The sequence below is a fragment of the Lygodium microphyllum genome, chromosome 21, assembly GCF_053477565.2.
Source record: "Lygodium microphyllum isolate KBCC chromosome 21, Lygodium_microphyllum_v1.1.10, whole genome shotgun sequence".
Classification (NCBI taxonomy): Eukaryota; Viridiplantae; Streptophyta; class Polypodiopsida; order Schizaeales; family Lygodiaceae; genus Lygodium; species Lygodium microphyllum.
Window position 1 is genome coordinate 139,234,489 of NC_141155.1, and position 17,443 is coordinate 139,251,931.

At 37.3% G+C, this 17,443-nt stretch overlaps 1 protein-coding gene across 1 annotated transcript; it reads left to right on the forward strand.

Moving 5' to 3' along the window:
* The first annotated feature begins 16,516 nt into the window (after window positions 1–16,516).
* On the forward strand, window positions 16,517–17,110 carry LOC148018640 (dirigent protein 1-like). The gene has a single exon (XM_087661590.1). The coding sequence runs from the start codon at window positions 16,517–16,519 to the stop codon at window positions 17,108–17,110; it is 594 nt and encodes a 197-aa protein (XP_087517716.1).
* Window positions 17,111–17,443: the final 333 nt, after the last annotated feature.

Genomic DNA, 17,443 nt, shown 5'->3' on the forward strand with positions numbered 1-17,443 from the left:
CTTAGTTGAAGCATATTTCTATTTCTACCTTAGTCCAATCAGACCTAGGCTATGCTATTCTAATTGCAAATTTATATGTGCAACCCACACAATGGTTGTAGATGGGACAATTATAACTACGGGTAATTAATATAATATGCACAAGCATAATGAGACTAGCTCTCACAAAATAATATAGCCATGATAATAGTATGTACATGAAGTAATGCAAGTTCCCAAAATAGTACAAGTTCCAAAAAATAATATACAAAAAAATAAATATGACACTAAAAATAATATCCACCAAAAATAAATTTGGTACTTATGCTTTCACTTTTCTTTGATCTTCTTTAACTTTGTGTTCAACATATCTTGTTAATAATTAGGAAATTATAAGTCAGATAGTTGGATTATGTTTATGTTCCACATTTAAGAAAGTATTTGTGATAGACATCCCCTCATTTGGTGACTGTTTAATATGTAATCTCTGCATCACTGACAAAATATGTGCCATTGACACATTAGTATCAGATATGCAATAGTTGATTCATTGGAGGAAGATGGCTTTCACTATTTTAGTAAGAGTCGTATCACACATGGAGTTAGTGAGAGAGTAAACATCACTCCCCCCACTAACCCCATGGTCACACCATATATGTTTGGGGAAAGAGGTGGTAACCTCACCCTATGCTTACTTGGTGGGTGCTAGATACCAGATGGTTTCAATGGATGGTCTATGTGCATAATGTATTGAGTATTCATATAACAATGGTCATGTTTCTCTAAATCTTTTGAATGGCAATATGATGTTAACCATAATGTATTATTTTTCTATATTGATTCATTCATGATGATCATAATTACAATGGCAATGGTGTGCCTATCTCATTTTTTCTTTTAATACTTTTTGTTCATTCGTTTAGGAATTAGTGTGATGTAGTGAACTATTTATGTGCATGGTGAACTACTAATGTAATGTAGTGAACTATGTGATATGTCTTGGTAATCTTTATTGTGTGTCAATCATATATATGGCATCTTGTAGTATTTTGTGGTGATATTTATACACAATTTCACTTTCTATCCATGATGATCTTTTTGTTAAACATAGGTATGCATATGTATCTATCTCATCAAATTTTTCTGGTAATGCCAACACTTTGGCTATGAAGGGGGATGAGGAATGCATCAAACAAAATGATAATGAACTCGATAGAGTTTAAGACTAGGGAGTATATGTGAGTAAATGATAGGGCCTTGCAATTGTCCTTTACAAATATGGACAAAGGCACAATTGGCCCAATCCTAGGCCACCATTTGTAAACAGCCCCATGTTTTTGTAAAATGGCTAGCAACTTTCATAGTTTCTATAAGTCCAATGGTACCTTGTAATGAGCTCCAATTGGTTATATAGTACACTAAGTAATAAAACTTAGTAAATTTTGTTGTATAATTGGATTATGAATCTAGTGACTTTGTGGTGCAATTTGTAATTGCATTTGGGACTTTGTTTATTGATATTAGCAAGTCATACATTCAAAGTTGTGCATACTAGTTTAAATTCAAGGCATTGTGTTATCTCATGTATTTAATTTTATTTGATTGGTTTGAATCTTATCTATTATGAAATGTATTATGTACCTGAATCTAGTTTTTTCTCTCACTTATGCTAACTTGTCTCTCATTGTATTATGGGTGTAGCTGCTCATAGCCTATTCATCTTCTTGTCTCATTTGCAAATAGTGACTACCTTTATTTTGTAACAACATCACATGGCTCTAAAATTTATTTTATTGGCCAATGTGTCATCCATACTTTTTTCATGTTTTCTATTCTTTCATCCAATGCATACTATGTATGTCATATATGACTAGTATCATTGGGTCATACATATAAACCACTGACCACCACCACTTGTCTTTGTTTAGACAAAGTGCAACTAGGAAACGTTATTCCTCACTCACACACTTTGCTCAATCTCCGAGTCATACATGTCCGTGCATAATAAGATCTCAATAACATTTCTATCATAGCACCCTTGTTCAAAGGAGTGACTCGAAATCATAAAAGTGGATGCAAAATCATGTCATTGAAATTAAGTTCAACTAGTAGTTTTGGATGCCAGCTAGGATAGTCATCCATGAACGGTTACTTTCCTAATAGCTTTCCAAGAGGATAATCAAGAATTTTAAGACATGGATAAATAATTAGGATAAACTACAGAATTCAAACCACTAGTAATTTGGTAGGCTTAGGGCATGTATAGTCAAATTCTACCATCTATTTGAATAGGGCCAATGAAGAAATTGTAAGCATCCACCTTTTGTAACTTAATTAGTGCAACACCATTTACGACCCTTTAAGACCATTTATCACACATGAGGAAGGTTATTGATGTATTGAGGCATCACAAACTCTTTGCTAATGAGCAGAAATGCTCTTTTATGCAGACTAAAGTGGAATACTTAGAACATATTGTCAATGAAAAAGGGATTTATGATGACCCCAAGAAGGTGCAGTGTGTTAAAGATTGGCCAACACTTACTATCACTACTTCAACTAGTTAAAGGAACTCCTTACTTCTACTCCTATTCTAGTATGCCCCAATTTTTTGAAGGAGTTTACCATACAAAGTGTGATGCTAGTGGTTGAGGCATAGGGGTTGTTTTGTTGTAGGAGCATGGAGTGATTGCCTTTAAAAGTCCAAAGATTATAGACAAGGAAATGGCTATGAATGTTTATGACCAAGAGATGTTGGCTATCTTGGATGCAATAAAGAAATTACACCATTATTTGTATGGTAGCAGATTTAGATAGGAAGTTTTAGCATGCATAACATCTAAGTGCACACTCAACCTCTTTCGAGAGCAAACTTGACAACTTTCTTGCAATCATTTTAAAAAAAAGCAAACTAAGCTATATTATCTATTTCAATCAATCTTTCAACACTAAATTGAGTGATAAGCATTGCAACTTTTATTTAGGTAATTTGTTGATAATGATCTTGTATAAGTCTAGTGGTATTTTTGAAATCCTTTGCATGATCCATAAGTACTTGCACCACATGGCTATGACCTATCTCTTCATTTGCTTTGCATAAAATCTCTTCAATGTCCTCGCCTAATTTAATCATTCCTATTCTACCTATGGCTTTTAGAGACATCTCGCTTCTTAGTAAAACCAACATGATGTTTATTAGCAATCATTGTTGAACATTGGATAAACACTTTGATACAATGGTCCGTCCAGTCATGTCCAAGTTTCATAGAACAATCCTCTCAACTTGCTCCTTGAACTTTAAGTGGAAGTTGTTAAGAACATCATGATATATTACATGATAAGACGATTGGGAAATGCCATCCCTAAATATCCCAATCTTCTATTGGGCATGTTTATAATGATCATGGTCCACATTTGTTATTGCATGGCTAAAAAAGAAGATAGCCCTAGCCAAACGCATATGTGCTTCTTTTGAAAGTGCCACATAAAAACTCTCATGGAGAGAGGTTTGATGAATACTTGTTTTGTCTTAGACTGAATATAGCTTCCCCATTAGATCATGCTTGAAACTCTCTAGAGTTAGAGCCAAGGGGTGTTTAAGATTGAGAGGCATATACTTGGTTGACACTGCAAGATACATGCCATATACTGCCGTCTAAAGTGATAAAAATATTCATAATTTTTTTAACCCCGTCATCACAAAAATCATCAATATATATGTCTCTACAAGTATGTCACTATTTGCATCACAAAAGTGATGTCTTTCGACGCATTTATCAATGCAAATAGTGATATATATAGACAAACTGCCCTACCACCCTTCCAATCCCATGTGCTAAACAATGTTCCATAAAGCATTTATAAATTGAGTAGACAATTGTCATCAAAACACATAAATTATGAGATGTTAGGAAGAAAGAGTCATTGATTCAATATTCAAATAAGTACAATTTTGATGATGGCAACTCATTGAACTACGTGTAACAATAAAGATGAGAGTCCAAAACACATGGAAAAATGTGTATATAAATATTGCAAAATGTGAGTCCATACAAAGGATGAGGAATGTATCCAAGGAAAACTACATAGAAAGAGCCTACATGGATTATAGGACCAAAAAAGGAAAGGATATGTGCTCCACGAATCCAAGTGATTGATATAGCTTCTCACTATGTGAGAGCTCGAATAGACTCTACAATGTAAATAACCAGAGATTAATCCACAATACATAATGCATCACAAAAAAACTAATGACTAAAAACAAAAAATAGACACGACTTACTAGACCGTCATGTGCATATAATCTATCAATGAGTGCAGCAATACCATATCTCTTTGCATTATTGAGTCTCCAAACTTGTAAGATCATGGTTTGTGATTGAGTGTTGCAAGGAAAATAAAGTAGCATTGTTAGAAATAAGGTTATTAGTATAAGTAGTATTCCAAATCAAAAAGTGAACACAACTAAAAGAAAACTTACAAAATTCTCCAAATAAGTTCTATGTCTACCACTCCCCAGATAATGCACGATCCCTTCCGCTAGGTGTATCCTCATTGCCTCCTGCTATTGCCTTCATCATCATAGAGAGTTTGTGGCTTTCTCCCTTAGTCTCTTACAATCTTGTGCATCCAACCATTGAGGCTTTAGAGCTCGGGTAAGTTACTCATGAATATATGTGTGCATCACATGGATTCAAAATAAGGTATTTTTAAAATACTATTTTTATACATTTTTTACATACAAAGGGCTATAATATAAAGGGTTTATTTACATATTAAATAGAAAAATGTTATGTTTTATTCATGAAAAATTCACAGATAAAAATATTTATAAATAGGCCTTGAACGCACATGATGTAGAGGATATACATGTAGTAACTTCCTCGAGCTTTGGAGTTCCACTCTTGATTGCCTTGTGTGCATTTGATCATCTATGTGCTGTGTATGCATGCATACAATCCATCATCCATCTCGTGGAAAATTGATCCATCACTGAGGATATCGAAAACTCCTCGTGCAATGATGCTACCACATAGTTCTTGCTCCCCAAGTGTGGTATATTTCTCCAATGGTCTAGAATGTTGTATCTAAATACTTATTGATACAATTCTCTCATGCATGACATCACTCTCCTTCAATCATCATTCATGAGTATAGTATCAAAATTTCTCTTCCACTAGATATCCATACCTTGGTGGGGTATGTCTAAGGTGCACCCTCTCCCACTTATCACTACACTCGTGGGCATAACTAGGAGAGCCCTATCCATCTAGTGTACCTATAGGGGTGGTATCTCTCAGAGTTGCATCTATAGGGATGGAACATGCGGACAACTTAGCAAAACTTAGAGTCATGGGAATAGACATCCCTACAAGTGTCATGTGAACCCAGAAGGTGATAAGTGTTCACTTGACTGACGAGATGGGAATACTACATTGATGCCTCCACAGCACCCACCTAAGCCACTCTCTCTAGAACTGGTATGAGAGTGAGATGTAGCAACTAGCCATGGATCACAATATCTACATCTCCTTAACACCCCTAGAACCACCCCCAAAATGATGAGAACAAGAAGTCTAAAGCTCTCCTAGGTATCGACCACAACCACCCTCTTCATCAATCGAGAAATATGTCCCTTTGTCCCCCTCTATGGCTAGTCTTGAGTATCGACTCTGCCTACTAGAGATCAAAGCATCAAAGTGTATTGAGACACAATGTGCAAAACACCCAGATGATAACCAAGATAACTCTTGGTCTGTCATATTTTTGAAGTATGCATAAGATCCGAAGATATATGCATGAAGATCTCTTGTAGCTCCTCATCTGTCATCCCTTAGCTCATCCTACTCTTTAAATATCATCAATAGTAACCTATAGAGTTAGAAAACAATATTAGTGTAATCAATATACAACTTTAGGCAAAGTACGATAACATAACTTTATATAAAAAGGATGTTAGTTCAAAATCATATATGTACGTATTACTAAAAGCAAATTATCAATAAATTTGACAAGCATACACAAATACAACTAGTCATATGGCACCATATCAAGATTTTGGCATAACTCAGAGTACATTGGCATATCTATGCATAGATCATGTATTTCTACCCCCTCCCCCTCTCACTTTCTCTCCCTTGCTATTTGTTTTTCTCTCCCCCTCCCTTACTCTCTCCCTCTCTCCCTCTTTTTTTATCCCTCTTTTTATTTCTCTCTCCCTCCCCCTCTCTCTATTTTAGTTTTCTTCTCCTCCTTGTTCTATTTCTCTCTCCCTATGCTCCTCTTTATTTCTCTCTTTACTTCCCTCTCTCCCTCTCCCTCAATGCATCTCTCCACAAACAAAAATAAAGAGAAAAAATAAAATAATTTAAAAACAAAGAAACGAGAAGCAATGTCTCCCACCCTCGCTATTTCTTTCTCCTCCCTCTCTATATTTTTGTCCCTCCCTATCTCTATTTTTCTATTTTCCTCCTTCTCTCTCTTTCCATCTCTCTATATCTCTCTTTCTCCCTCTCTCCATTTTTCTCTTTCCCTCCATCTCTCTATTTGTTTCTCGCTCCCTTTCTATATGTCTATCTGTCTTTTTTTCTCTCTCCTTCCATCTTCCTATTTCTCTCTTCCCACCTCTCTCTATTTTTCACTCTCCTTCCTCTATATTATGTCTCCTCTCCCTACCTCTCTTTCTCTCTTCCCTTGTCTCTCTCTACTTTGATCTCTCTCTCTCTCTCTCTCTCTCTCTCTCTCTCTCTCTCTCTCTCTCTCTCTCTCTCTCTCTCTCTCTTTCTCCAGATTCTCTTTGTTTTTCTCTAGATTCTCTCTATTTATATCTCCCTCCCTCTCTCTTATTTTCACTATTCTCTCTCTCTCTTTCCCTCGCTCTTTTTTTCTCTCTTCTCCCTCCCTCTCCCTTCTTTCTCTCTTCCGCTCTCTATTTTTATCTCTCTCCCTCTCCCTCACCTCCTCCCTCAATCTCTCTATTTTTCTCTTCATGTCCCTCTCTCCCCCCTCTTTGTTTCCCTTCTTCTCTTTCTCTTTCTCTCCTTCCCTCTCTCTATTTCTCATAAAGCCTCTCTCTCTCTCTCTCTCTCTCTCTCTCTCTCTCTCTCTCTCTCTCTCTCAATTCATCTCTCAACAAAAAAATAAAGAAAAAAAAGAAGAAAGTACAAAAACAAAGAAAAAGAGGAAGAAAGTACAAAAACAAAGAAAGGAGAGGCAATATACCTACCTTAAACACTCAAAGATGAAACCGTTCACACTTGCCTCCTTTCTCACCTTCGTGGCTTTCCACCTTTTTTCTATGTACCTCTCTCCTTTTTCTTTGTGTATGATGATGGCAGTGGTAGAGGCAGTGATGAGTCTCTCTCTCTCTCTCTCTCTCTCTCTCTCTCTCTCTCTCTCTCTCTCTCTCTCTCTCTCTCTCTCTCTCTCTCTCTCTCTCTCTCTCTCTCTCTTTAAGCTTTGAGCTCCCTCGCTCTCTCTTTTGTTTTCGTTCACAAATGGTTTGTAAAAATACAACACTTAGGTTTTTGACATTTTTTCCTTCAAAAAACCATTGCTATTTGCATTGCAAATAGCATCACTATTTGTGTCACTAATCTAACAGCGATGTAGGTAGTAATGCAAATAGTGGTGCTACTATTTTATATCGAAAATGGACATCAGTATTTGTCCATTCCCTTATAGTGTGACCATGTCATTGTGAAATTGAACATCTCAATCTCAGTAATGACACTCTTGTAGTGAAGTCCCTCTTTCTTTTACAGTACTCTTGAATGGATTTGGTTGATTGTTTGTGTTGAGATGTCAATCTCAACCTTGAGTAATTCACTATATGTATACTCTCTATATCATGTTGTCGGAGGGGTTTTAGTCGAAAGGTCGTATCCACTGACGATCAGAGATAGAAGGAAGTAGAGATAGGAGATGGAAGAGAAAGAAAAGAATAGACAAGAGGTAAACACAATAAAGACAAAGCACAATGAATCTAATCAATATGTATTGACAGAACCTGAAATCCCTTATCTGGCACTACTCAAAAGCAATCTCCAAGCATTAGATCTCCTAGAGCTCCTTTGTAGACAAAAAATGTGCATCAAAATAAAAACTTCTTATCTATTGCTTGGAACCCAAATCTGATAACTCCGTTGGGTCTGAAAGGGGGGTAAAATTGTAGGAGACCTGCTCATGGATCTCCTAGATCACTCCTTCCTCTCTCAATTCAAAGTGTTGTTTACTGCCTATCAACTGCGATCGCGATGCATGTGATTTCTTCCATTTTTATTTTTTATAAAGAATCCTAAAATTGACTCAAAAAGCCACTTGCTTTTTGCATGCCACCCTAGTCTAGAAACACAATATTAGTGAGTTTGGGAATCTCCCAATTCCCATTTTTTGAAAACTAAAAAGGTGGCACCTGAAAACATGCCCATAAGTTTCTCACAACCATATGATGTGACCTATCATTTAAAAGTGCTTGAAAAATGGAATCTATTGAGCTATAGAGCGCTTGATTTGGAGTTGTAGTGTTCAAGTTATGACAAATGCAAATATTTGACCATGTGTCCCAAACTTATGGGAAATTCCCATATTTCACAATATGGTGTTTAGAAGTTTTTTTAGATTTTTAGGATATTTACAATAAATAATATCCAAAATATAAAAAATAGATTAAATTTGTCCAAAAATCTAGTATTTTTGAACCATCTATGCCACAGACACTAGCACTAGTGACATAGATGACATTGACACTCTAGATCAATAAGAAAGTCGGATGATGATGCACTCTAGAGTTTTTCACATTGTGTCTGCATAATGGCACGACATATTGGTGAACCCAACATGAAATATCATCAGAAGGAAAGACAAGATGGGAAATCCTTCGAGCACAATTTCCAATGTGGTAACATAGGCTTTTGCTTAAACAAAAAGTGTTGTGATGAATGATCTATAAGCAATTGAGCATGAGATAAAGTTGTTCAATGGAAGGAATGTATCTGCATATGTACATACTTATGCTCAAAAGATTGAATTCTTTGGAGTGACTCAACTTGCATGGAGCCGATATTTTGTTTGGATCATTGTATATGAACTGAAAGCACGAATTACTAAATTGTACATGTAGGATGCTGACTGGGTAGCTTTCAAGAAGATGCTCAAGGAAGATTTTTACATTGAAGACACCAGTATGATTACGCGCAAGACTTTTCAAGAGTGGGTTTTACAACCCAATAAGGGTCTTGTGGCTATAGAATTGTTAAGAGAATTTGAAATTCAATTTGAGTAGTTAGATCTTACAGAACAACAAGCTCTTGCAAGTCAAAAAATTGAATTGTTTCTACAAGTAGTAGATCCTAAGCTTCAAGAGAAGCTTGATGATTTGCTAGAGGATCACGCTATAAAGACAGGCCTTAAAATAGAGTGGAGGCATGTCAAGGAAGGTGTTACTGCACTTGTGAAAAAGCATAGAAAAAGAGAAAGATTGTATGTCTCTAGCTTGTCCACTGTTATTGGAAAAACAATTTATGTATCCAATAAGCCATCTACTCCTGTGGCTAAACCGATGGTTGTGCTTGTTGTTCCCACTATTAGGGAAGATGTATTAGATGAATTGGTTAAAGGCATGTGTGATCTTTAATTGAAGGTTACAAAACTGGATGAAAAAGGACAAGAGGAAAGGGGACGGTCAGTAGCCCCTAAGCTAAGAAAAAGATGTATGTGGTGTGATAGTTTGCAGGATGAGAGAAAGGATTATGCTGCCTAACAGGAGACCTTGGTGAGATAGCTCATCTTTTGGAAAGATGGCCAGATCCATGCACAAGAAATAGGATTGCCTCTTGCTTTGAATTTTGGAAAGGGAGGTATGTAGAAGTTGTTGGAAGACTTGGCTGTTCGAAATGCTTATGCGGCTATACATGCTTCTACTTTTGTTTGGATAGAATGCATGGTCAAGTGATGGTTGGTCCAAAGGTTGCAATATGGACACATGCTTTGCATGCAGCTAAAAAGAGAAAAGTTATTGATAGTGAAATGTCTCATGCAAGGCAAGACATTTGTGATATAACTAGTTGGGAATCACTGGTAGATGCATATTTAGCAAAGGTACAAAACACGGATGTACATGTGGAAGAGAAACAAAAGAGAGATGAAGATAATGCACGGACATCTAAAAGAGTGACAAGAAGAAGTGTGGATTAGCCTAAATCTACAAATCCGCCACCTCCAAAGAATGTTATGGAAGAGGTCAATTAGGAGCAAAAACATGATAGCAAACAAGAGGACAAAAAGAAGGGCAAGCAGCGAGGATATAAGTTCAGTCTGACATTGAGACAACCACAGATCTTAAAAAGGTTCTTGAAGAATATATCTTAAATAGTCGGGTGGAATTCACCTTGGGAGAGGTGCTTGGCATTGCCAAGCAAGAATTTCATGATGAGATTATTGACATAAATAAGATGAAGCGTCAGTTTCTTGGTGATACCACTAGTGCATTGTGACACAGATCATGATTGGCGTATGAGGGCTGCAAATAATTCTTCAGGGGAGCTTTATGCTACATGTCCTAATGTAAAAGTGACGATTGGTGATGCACAAGAAGAGCAACACTTCTTTGTGCAAGATAATTCCTCATATGTAGTGATTTTGGGACAGCCCAACTATATTACAGGAGTGCATATGGAAACAAAGGTTCTTGATAATAGTTTTGCTTATGCAAGAGTTAGAAGCAAGGATGGGAGGAAAGCAGTTCAATTTCTTATTTTTTGTGTTAATTATCTAAGAAATCTGGATATGCTTTGAGAGTTTCCTTTGGCTCAAAATGCAAGGGAATTCAAAGACATGGATTTTCATTAAGCACTACTATAATGCGTAGCTACAGTAGTGCTGTTCAGAGGATGCACTCGCTCTTGATGGAATGAAGCATGTATTTACTATTGGTTATTCTCAGTTTACAGGAAAGAGTTCATGTTGGTTTCAACCTATGAAAGCTATGTGCAAGGGTGAACGGATATCTATGAAATGGGCTACTAAGGAACTGAGAGCATTGAGACTAGTTGAATTGAGAGGAGTTGTTGGCCTTACGTATTAGACAATTGGAAAGAAAGTTAGAAGACATAGAGGTAGCAGTTGCAAAGTTAAGGGCAGCAAGGATACAAAACAAGAAATGGTTTGACAAAAGACTTAGATTGAGGCCATACAAGATGGGGATTGGGTATTGGTTTATGATAGCAGTTTAGACAATCAGCATAGTGCCATGCGTAAAGTTTTTAAAGGATAGTTTGGACCCTATGTGGTAAGACAAGTGTTTGATAATGCTACTTATGCATTAAATGAGCTAGATGGGATAGTCATAAAACTTCTAGTAGCAGGGAAAAGAATCAAAGTATTCAAAAGACGGGAGTCTAATACCTATGAGTTGCCAAAATTGGAAGAAAATAGTGGCCATGATATAGGGGCTAGCCAGGAAGATATGGAAGATGAAGAAGCAAAGAATATGGTTGCAGAGGATGAGGACTCAAAATCTGGTGACAACTAAGATCTTGGCACATACCGGAGGTTGTGCAGATTTAGAGGGGATGGATGTCGTGCCACTACATAGACACAGTGTGAAAAACTCTCGAGTGCATCATCATCCGACTTTCTTATTGATCAAGAGAGTCAATGTCATCTGAGTCATTAGTGCTAGTGTGAGTGGCATGGATGGTCCAAAAATACTAGATTTTTGGACAATTTTAGCCTATTTTAGATATGTTGGATATTATTTATTATAAATATCCTAAAAATCTAGGAAAACTTCTAGATTAGGGTGGCATGCAAAAAGCAAGTGGTTTTTTAAAGCTAGTTTTGGGATTTTTCATAAAAAAGAAAAATTGGAAAATCGCGCACATCGCGATCGTAGTTTGATAAGCAGTAAATAGCACTTTGAACAGAGAGAGGAAGAAGGAGTGATCTAAGAGAACCCTGATCAAGTGTCTTGCACTTTTACCCCCCTTTTAGAGCCAAAGAAGCCATCAGATTTGGATTTAGAGCAGTAGAGAAGAAGCTATTATTTTGACGCACATTTTTTTTCTACGAAGGAGCTTCAAGAGATCCAATGCTTGGATATTGCTTTTTAGTAGTGCCAGATAAGGGATTTCAGGTTCTGTCAATACATATTAATTCAATTCATTGTGCTTTGTCTTTATTGTGTTTACCTCTTGTCTATTCTTTTCCTTCTCTTCCATCTCATATCTCTACTTCCTTCTATCTCTGATCCTCGGTGGATACGACCTTTCAACTAAAACCCCTCCGACAACGTGCATTCAAGGCCTAGTTATAAATGTCATTATCTTTGAATTTTTCCTAAATAAAACATAGCCCCTTTTTGTTCAATCTATAAGTAATCCCTTTATATGGAAACCTTTTCTATCTAAAAAATGTTAAAATTTGGTATTATAAAAATTCATTATGTTGAACCCACATGATACATATATATATTTATGTGACTAACCTCCCCTCGAGCTCAACATGAGTTTATACTAACATAGCCAAATCATCATTTTCACATTCATATCACTGATGTGGTTGGTACATGCATCATCATATCATTTTAGTTATAGTTTAGTTGAGTCCATCTATCAAAGTTATGGGATATCTATTTAGTTCATCTTTCTAGTTAACATCAATCACACAATGGATTGCTTGTATATTATGTATGGGGTACTCTCTCTTTCCTATTATGCGCATATGTGTGTGTGTGTGCACATTACATTCACATGTTCAACTATTAAAATATCATATCATATTATATATCTATTTAATATATATATATAGGAAAAGGAAAGAGAAAGAGAAAGCCACATACAATTTTTCAAAGACTAGCCTTTCTCCTTTTTATGCTCATATTGTATGTTCAATTGAGAGAGAGAGAGAGAGAGAGAGAAATTAATTATAATCCCCACTCTCACCCTTTAAGAAAAATCCATATTTTTTTGTGAATATCAAAGTTATTTTCTTATGCCGCATAGGCTTAAGAGCCTTGTGGTTGGTTCGGGATTCCGCTAGGCAAACCTAGAAATAATATATAGAATAAGATACTAACAATAATCACAAGCAACTTGATCCATTGCATCAAGTACACCAGACTATTAACATAAATTCTAAGAGCCTTATATTGCACTAAATCAAATGGAACTGGATATTATTACCCACAAAAGGTTTGCAACTATGTTATAATAACTCCTTGGTTTTTCTTTTAAATATGCCATATGCATTTGCAAGCTCGATTAAAGTCATGTACAAATTATAGTAAAACCACATCTATTTACAAGTAAAAGTTACTATAAAAAGTGCAAACATAGCATGGTTGAAAATACTAAAAATTGTGTGCTTGTATTGCCAAAATACACGTATATTTAATTAACACTGGCCTTCTTATAGGTATTTCAGCACTCTTGTAGACATACCCATAAGTTTTTTTCCTAATATGAAAAATGCATCAATTAGGCCATCTTATACCTAGTCCCTTCTAGTGCAAGATGATGGGGAGATGCCCAAAGAAGGCCTCTACCTTGTTCATCATTCTTTCTCTCATTGAAATTTTTATTAACATAAATAGAAACATCTACAAAAACATCATATAAGAGGATTAGTGGCATCACATGACATATTGGTACACATAGCCTAATGGATATGCATATGTATACCCATAGGTATATGTATTGACATAGATATACAAATATGTATACATATAGGTGCATGTGTAGCCTGTGCATATTTATGTACCTACACATATACATAGCATAACATTTTGTGTGTGTGTGTGTGTGTGTGTGTGTGTGTGTGTGTGTGTGTGTGTGTGTGTGTGTGTGTGTGTGTGTGTGTGTGTGTGTGTGTGTGTGTGTGTGTGTGTGTGTGTGTGTGTGTGTGTGTGTGTGTGTGTACACATGTAGGCCCACATGCATGGCCTATGGGTATATATATGTCTATACGTATAAGACAAATTGTGGATCCTAAATACATAAAAAATCAACAACTAGATAAGCCAAAAATCCAGCAAGCCCAATAAAATATGCAACCACATATTAATGAATTGTCAAAAAGCCATCCACCAAGCCCAATGTGCATTTATGTAAATGGAAAAATTCACATCTTGAATGTTTTTAAAAAAACTAATTTGTGTCAAAAATCCCACTTTAACACATCTTGTAAATCATGTTTTAAAAAATGGAATATCTGCAACTCCATCCATATTTACAAGCCCACCAATAGTGTCATTTAGTAGAGCAAAGAGTGCTTATAGCAACAACAAAGTTCACATTTTCTTCACACAAAATAGGACAAATCCTCATGGTCACAAAGTCATTTCCATGCAAACATACAACAAATAATAGAAAAATTATAGCAAAATAAGAAACTCTAACTCACTTATAGCCTTGAAGCAAGTCCTCCTCTTCAAATGCTCATGAAGATCTCTCTCTCTCTCTCTCTCTCTCTCTATTTTTGTTTATATTTTATATGTTTGTTCAATAAGGGAAAAGTTGAAAATAGTGCTAGTGTTTTTTTTTAAATATAAGTGCATGTAACTATGCATTTATTTCCATGGATTTGCCAAAGATTTTTTTTGCATTTACAAATGCATTTAACTTAATGTTTGTCAAGTGAAACATTCCATGTCTTTATATGTGAGTTTACATAATTTAAAATAAACGCATCCATTTTGCCATGTCTAACTTCTTGTCTGTGCTTCGATTTTATTGTGGTGGTATCATCTATAATACATCAACTATCCCTTGTCATTCTTTTGTAATTATAAAGGAGTAGATGATGGAACCACCAAAATATTCATTCATCCCTTATCATAATTTTATTATAGATTCCACATTCTTTCTTGATCAAGAGGTAGTCATGTTTACTTCAATTATAAGCCAATGAGCTAAGATGTCAATTTACACTTCTTTTCAATGCATTTCTCTTTATAAGCTTATTAAAATTTGTAGACCTTAGTTGTTGTTTTCAAGTTGTAGACTTGGCATTTGAGTTGTATACTCCTAAGAAGTACAACAGTTGTATCGTCAATTCAAAGATATGTTTAGTAATTGACTAATACCTATATTCTCTTGAAGAGACAACTTGTTATAAGTATAAATATATAATATTTCATGTTAAACATATTATCTTTTTTTGTGTACTAGACTAGCATGTTCATCGAGAGAGCAAAGTATATAAATATAAGATACTTCATAACATCACTATTGATTGACAACCTTGTGCAAGTTTTTGGAGGATCTTTGTATCAAACCTGTAGAGGGAACTCATTATGTATTTGCATTGTGCACATGATGTAGGTTGGAGGAAATAGACTTATTAGGCTTTTCCAAATTCCCCTAGTCCAATTAGCGCAATATGCATATATTGCTTATGGAAGATTCTAAACTTGCATGTTCCAAGCCTCCAAGGTGTAGATTAATCAATCGAAATGTGTAATGATTTATGGTGTCGTACATGACATCTCTCGACCTGATTAAGAGTGTGTTGCTAGTTAATGATCTTAGGTCCATCTAGTAGTTTTGTCTTTGCATGTGCATACATCCACTAGATAATCCTCATGAAGATTCCATGTGGAGTGAGTGTGTAATATCAACCCCTTGGTTTTTATGAGTAGCTTCCATGTCGTTTAATACTTTTGTTTATTATGTAAAACTTTGCCTTCTTTAATTATTGAAGTTCATCCCAATGTGACTTGTAGGTAGCCTTTATAGACTTCCACTAGGGTACTCTTGTCAAGTTGATGGACCCTATTAGTGGGAGTTTCCACTAGAAGCCCTCTCTAGTGTAGAAGTCCTCTCTAGCAAGGTTAAGATTTGAGACCAACCACCGAGCACAATATTGCCGCCAACAACTGAGAAGGAGGAGATTTGTGGCAATTTTTGCAAATTTGGCAGAGCACTTCGGCAGAATTACTTGTGCTCGTCATGTGACTGCTTGTCAATTTGGATGCTACAATCGAGTAACTTGTCAATTCTAAAGTTGAGAGTACGTTGAACAGTCAGAGTGTTTGACATGGCCGGCAGCTGGCAAGAACGAAAGACCCGGTACAGGACGTTTCCCGCGACTAAGTTGCGCAGGAGCGGTGGATGGACAGTCGAAGACGTATTGGATGCCTAAGTTTCCAATGCGCTACTTCAATTGGTTGATAAGGTGTAAACGTATGCACGTCTGCCTCCGCACACGTTCACCTCCTATAATTCACGCGGCTCGCTGTCCACCATGTTTGTAAGGGCCTTATGATGTTGACTTCCCGACTAGAAGCTTCAAGCAGCTCATGATGTCGACTTCGGGCTGGTGGCCACCAATCACGCCAAGCTAAGTATGGTGAATCGTAATGTTGAACAAGTCCCCATTTTCTCCCATCCATCGTAATGTCGAAAAGCTTCTTGTGATACGTACAAAAGGGCATTGGGTGGCCTCGTAATCTTGAAATACAGCGTCTAGACAGAGAGATCCCTCCCTGCCTCTTATTTTTATCTTTAGGCTGGTTTTATCGAGTTATAGCACTACAATCATGGCTGCAGGCAAGACTCATGCAGCTGGGTGCTGCAGCAGCAGCAGCAGCGCCCCAGGTACTAACACATATGCGGCACTGATGGTGGCCGTCACCGGTCTAATACTAGCCCTCTCGAGCGGCGCCATATCAGGTAGCGGCGCCGGCATCCAGTGGAGCCGCACCGCCAACCTCACGCTGTTCATGCACGGGGCCATCAACTTCACGGACTTCGTGACGGTGCCGGGCGTCGCGGGGTTGGGCAGCAGCACGGTGACGGAGGAGGCGGGGCCCTTCGGCAGCGTCTTCGTGTTCAACGACCCCCTCACGGAGACGCCCGACCCCTCCTCCGCCAATCTCGGCACCTTCAAGGGCTTCGGCGTCACCACCTCCTTCGACGGCGCCACCTTCCACATCACCGCCACCGCCAACCTCTCCGCCCCGTCTCCCTTCACCGGCACCTTCAACATTGTCGGCCTGTCCGGCGGCGACATCCCCATCTCCGGCGGCACCGGCGACTTCCTGTTCGTGCAGGGCTACACCCTCAGCAGCCGCTACTCCGTCGTCGCCCTCAACACCACCTACCAGATCGACATCTCCTTCTTCTGGCCTTAATTCAACGCACAAACAAATTACCAACGGACTCAAAACATATATTACTCGCTCCAGCAGCTCCTCATCGCCACGCATATATATATGTCCCCTCGTCGTCATGTTTAATAGATCTCCCTCGTCATCACGGCCAATAATCAACATCAATCATCTGAGACTGTATCAACCCCCCGATCATCACCAGTACCGGGTGCATCACCAGGATTCATCATGAATCCATTTCTTATGATCGGTTTATCCAAGTTGTCGAATTGCCGTCCTATGATGAAACATTCATCTCTGTCGATTTGTGTAGCTAGCATGTTTTTTATCGTTGCTATCATGTCACTGTTCCGC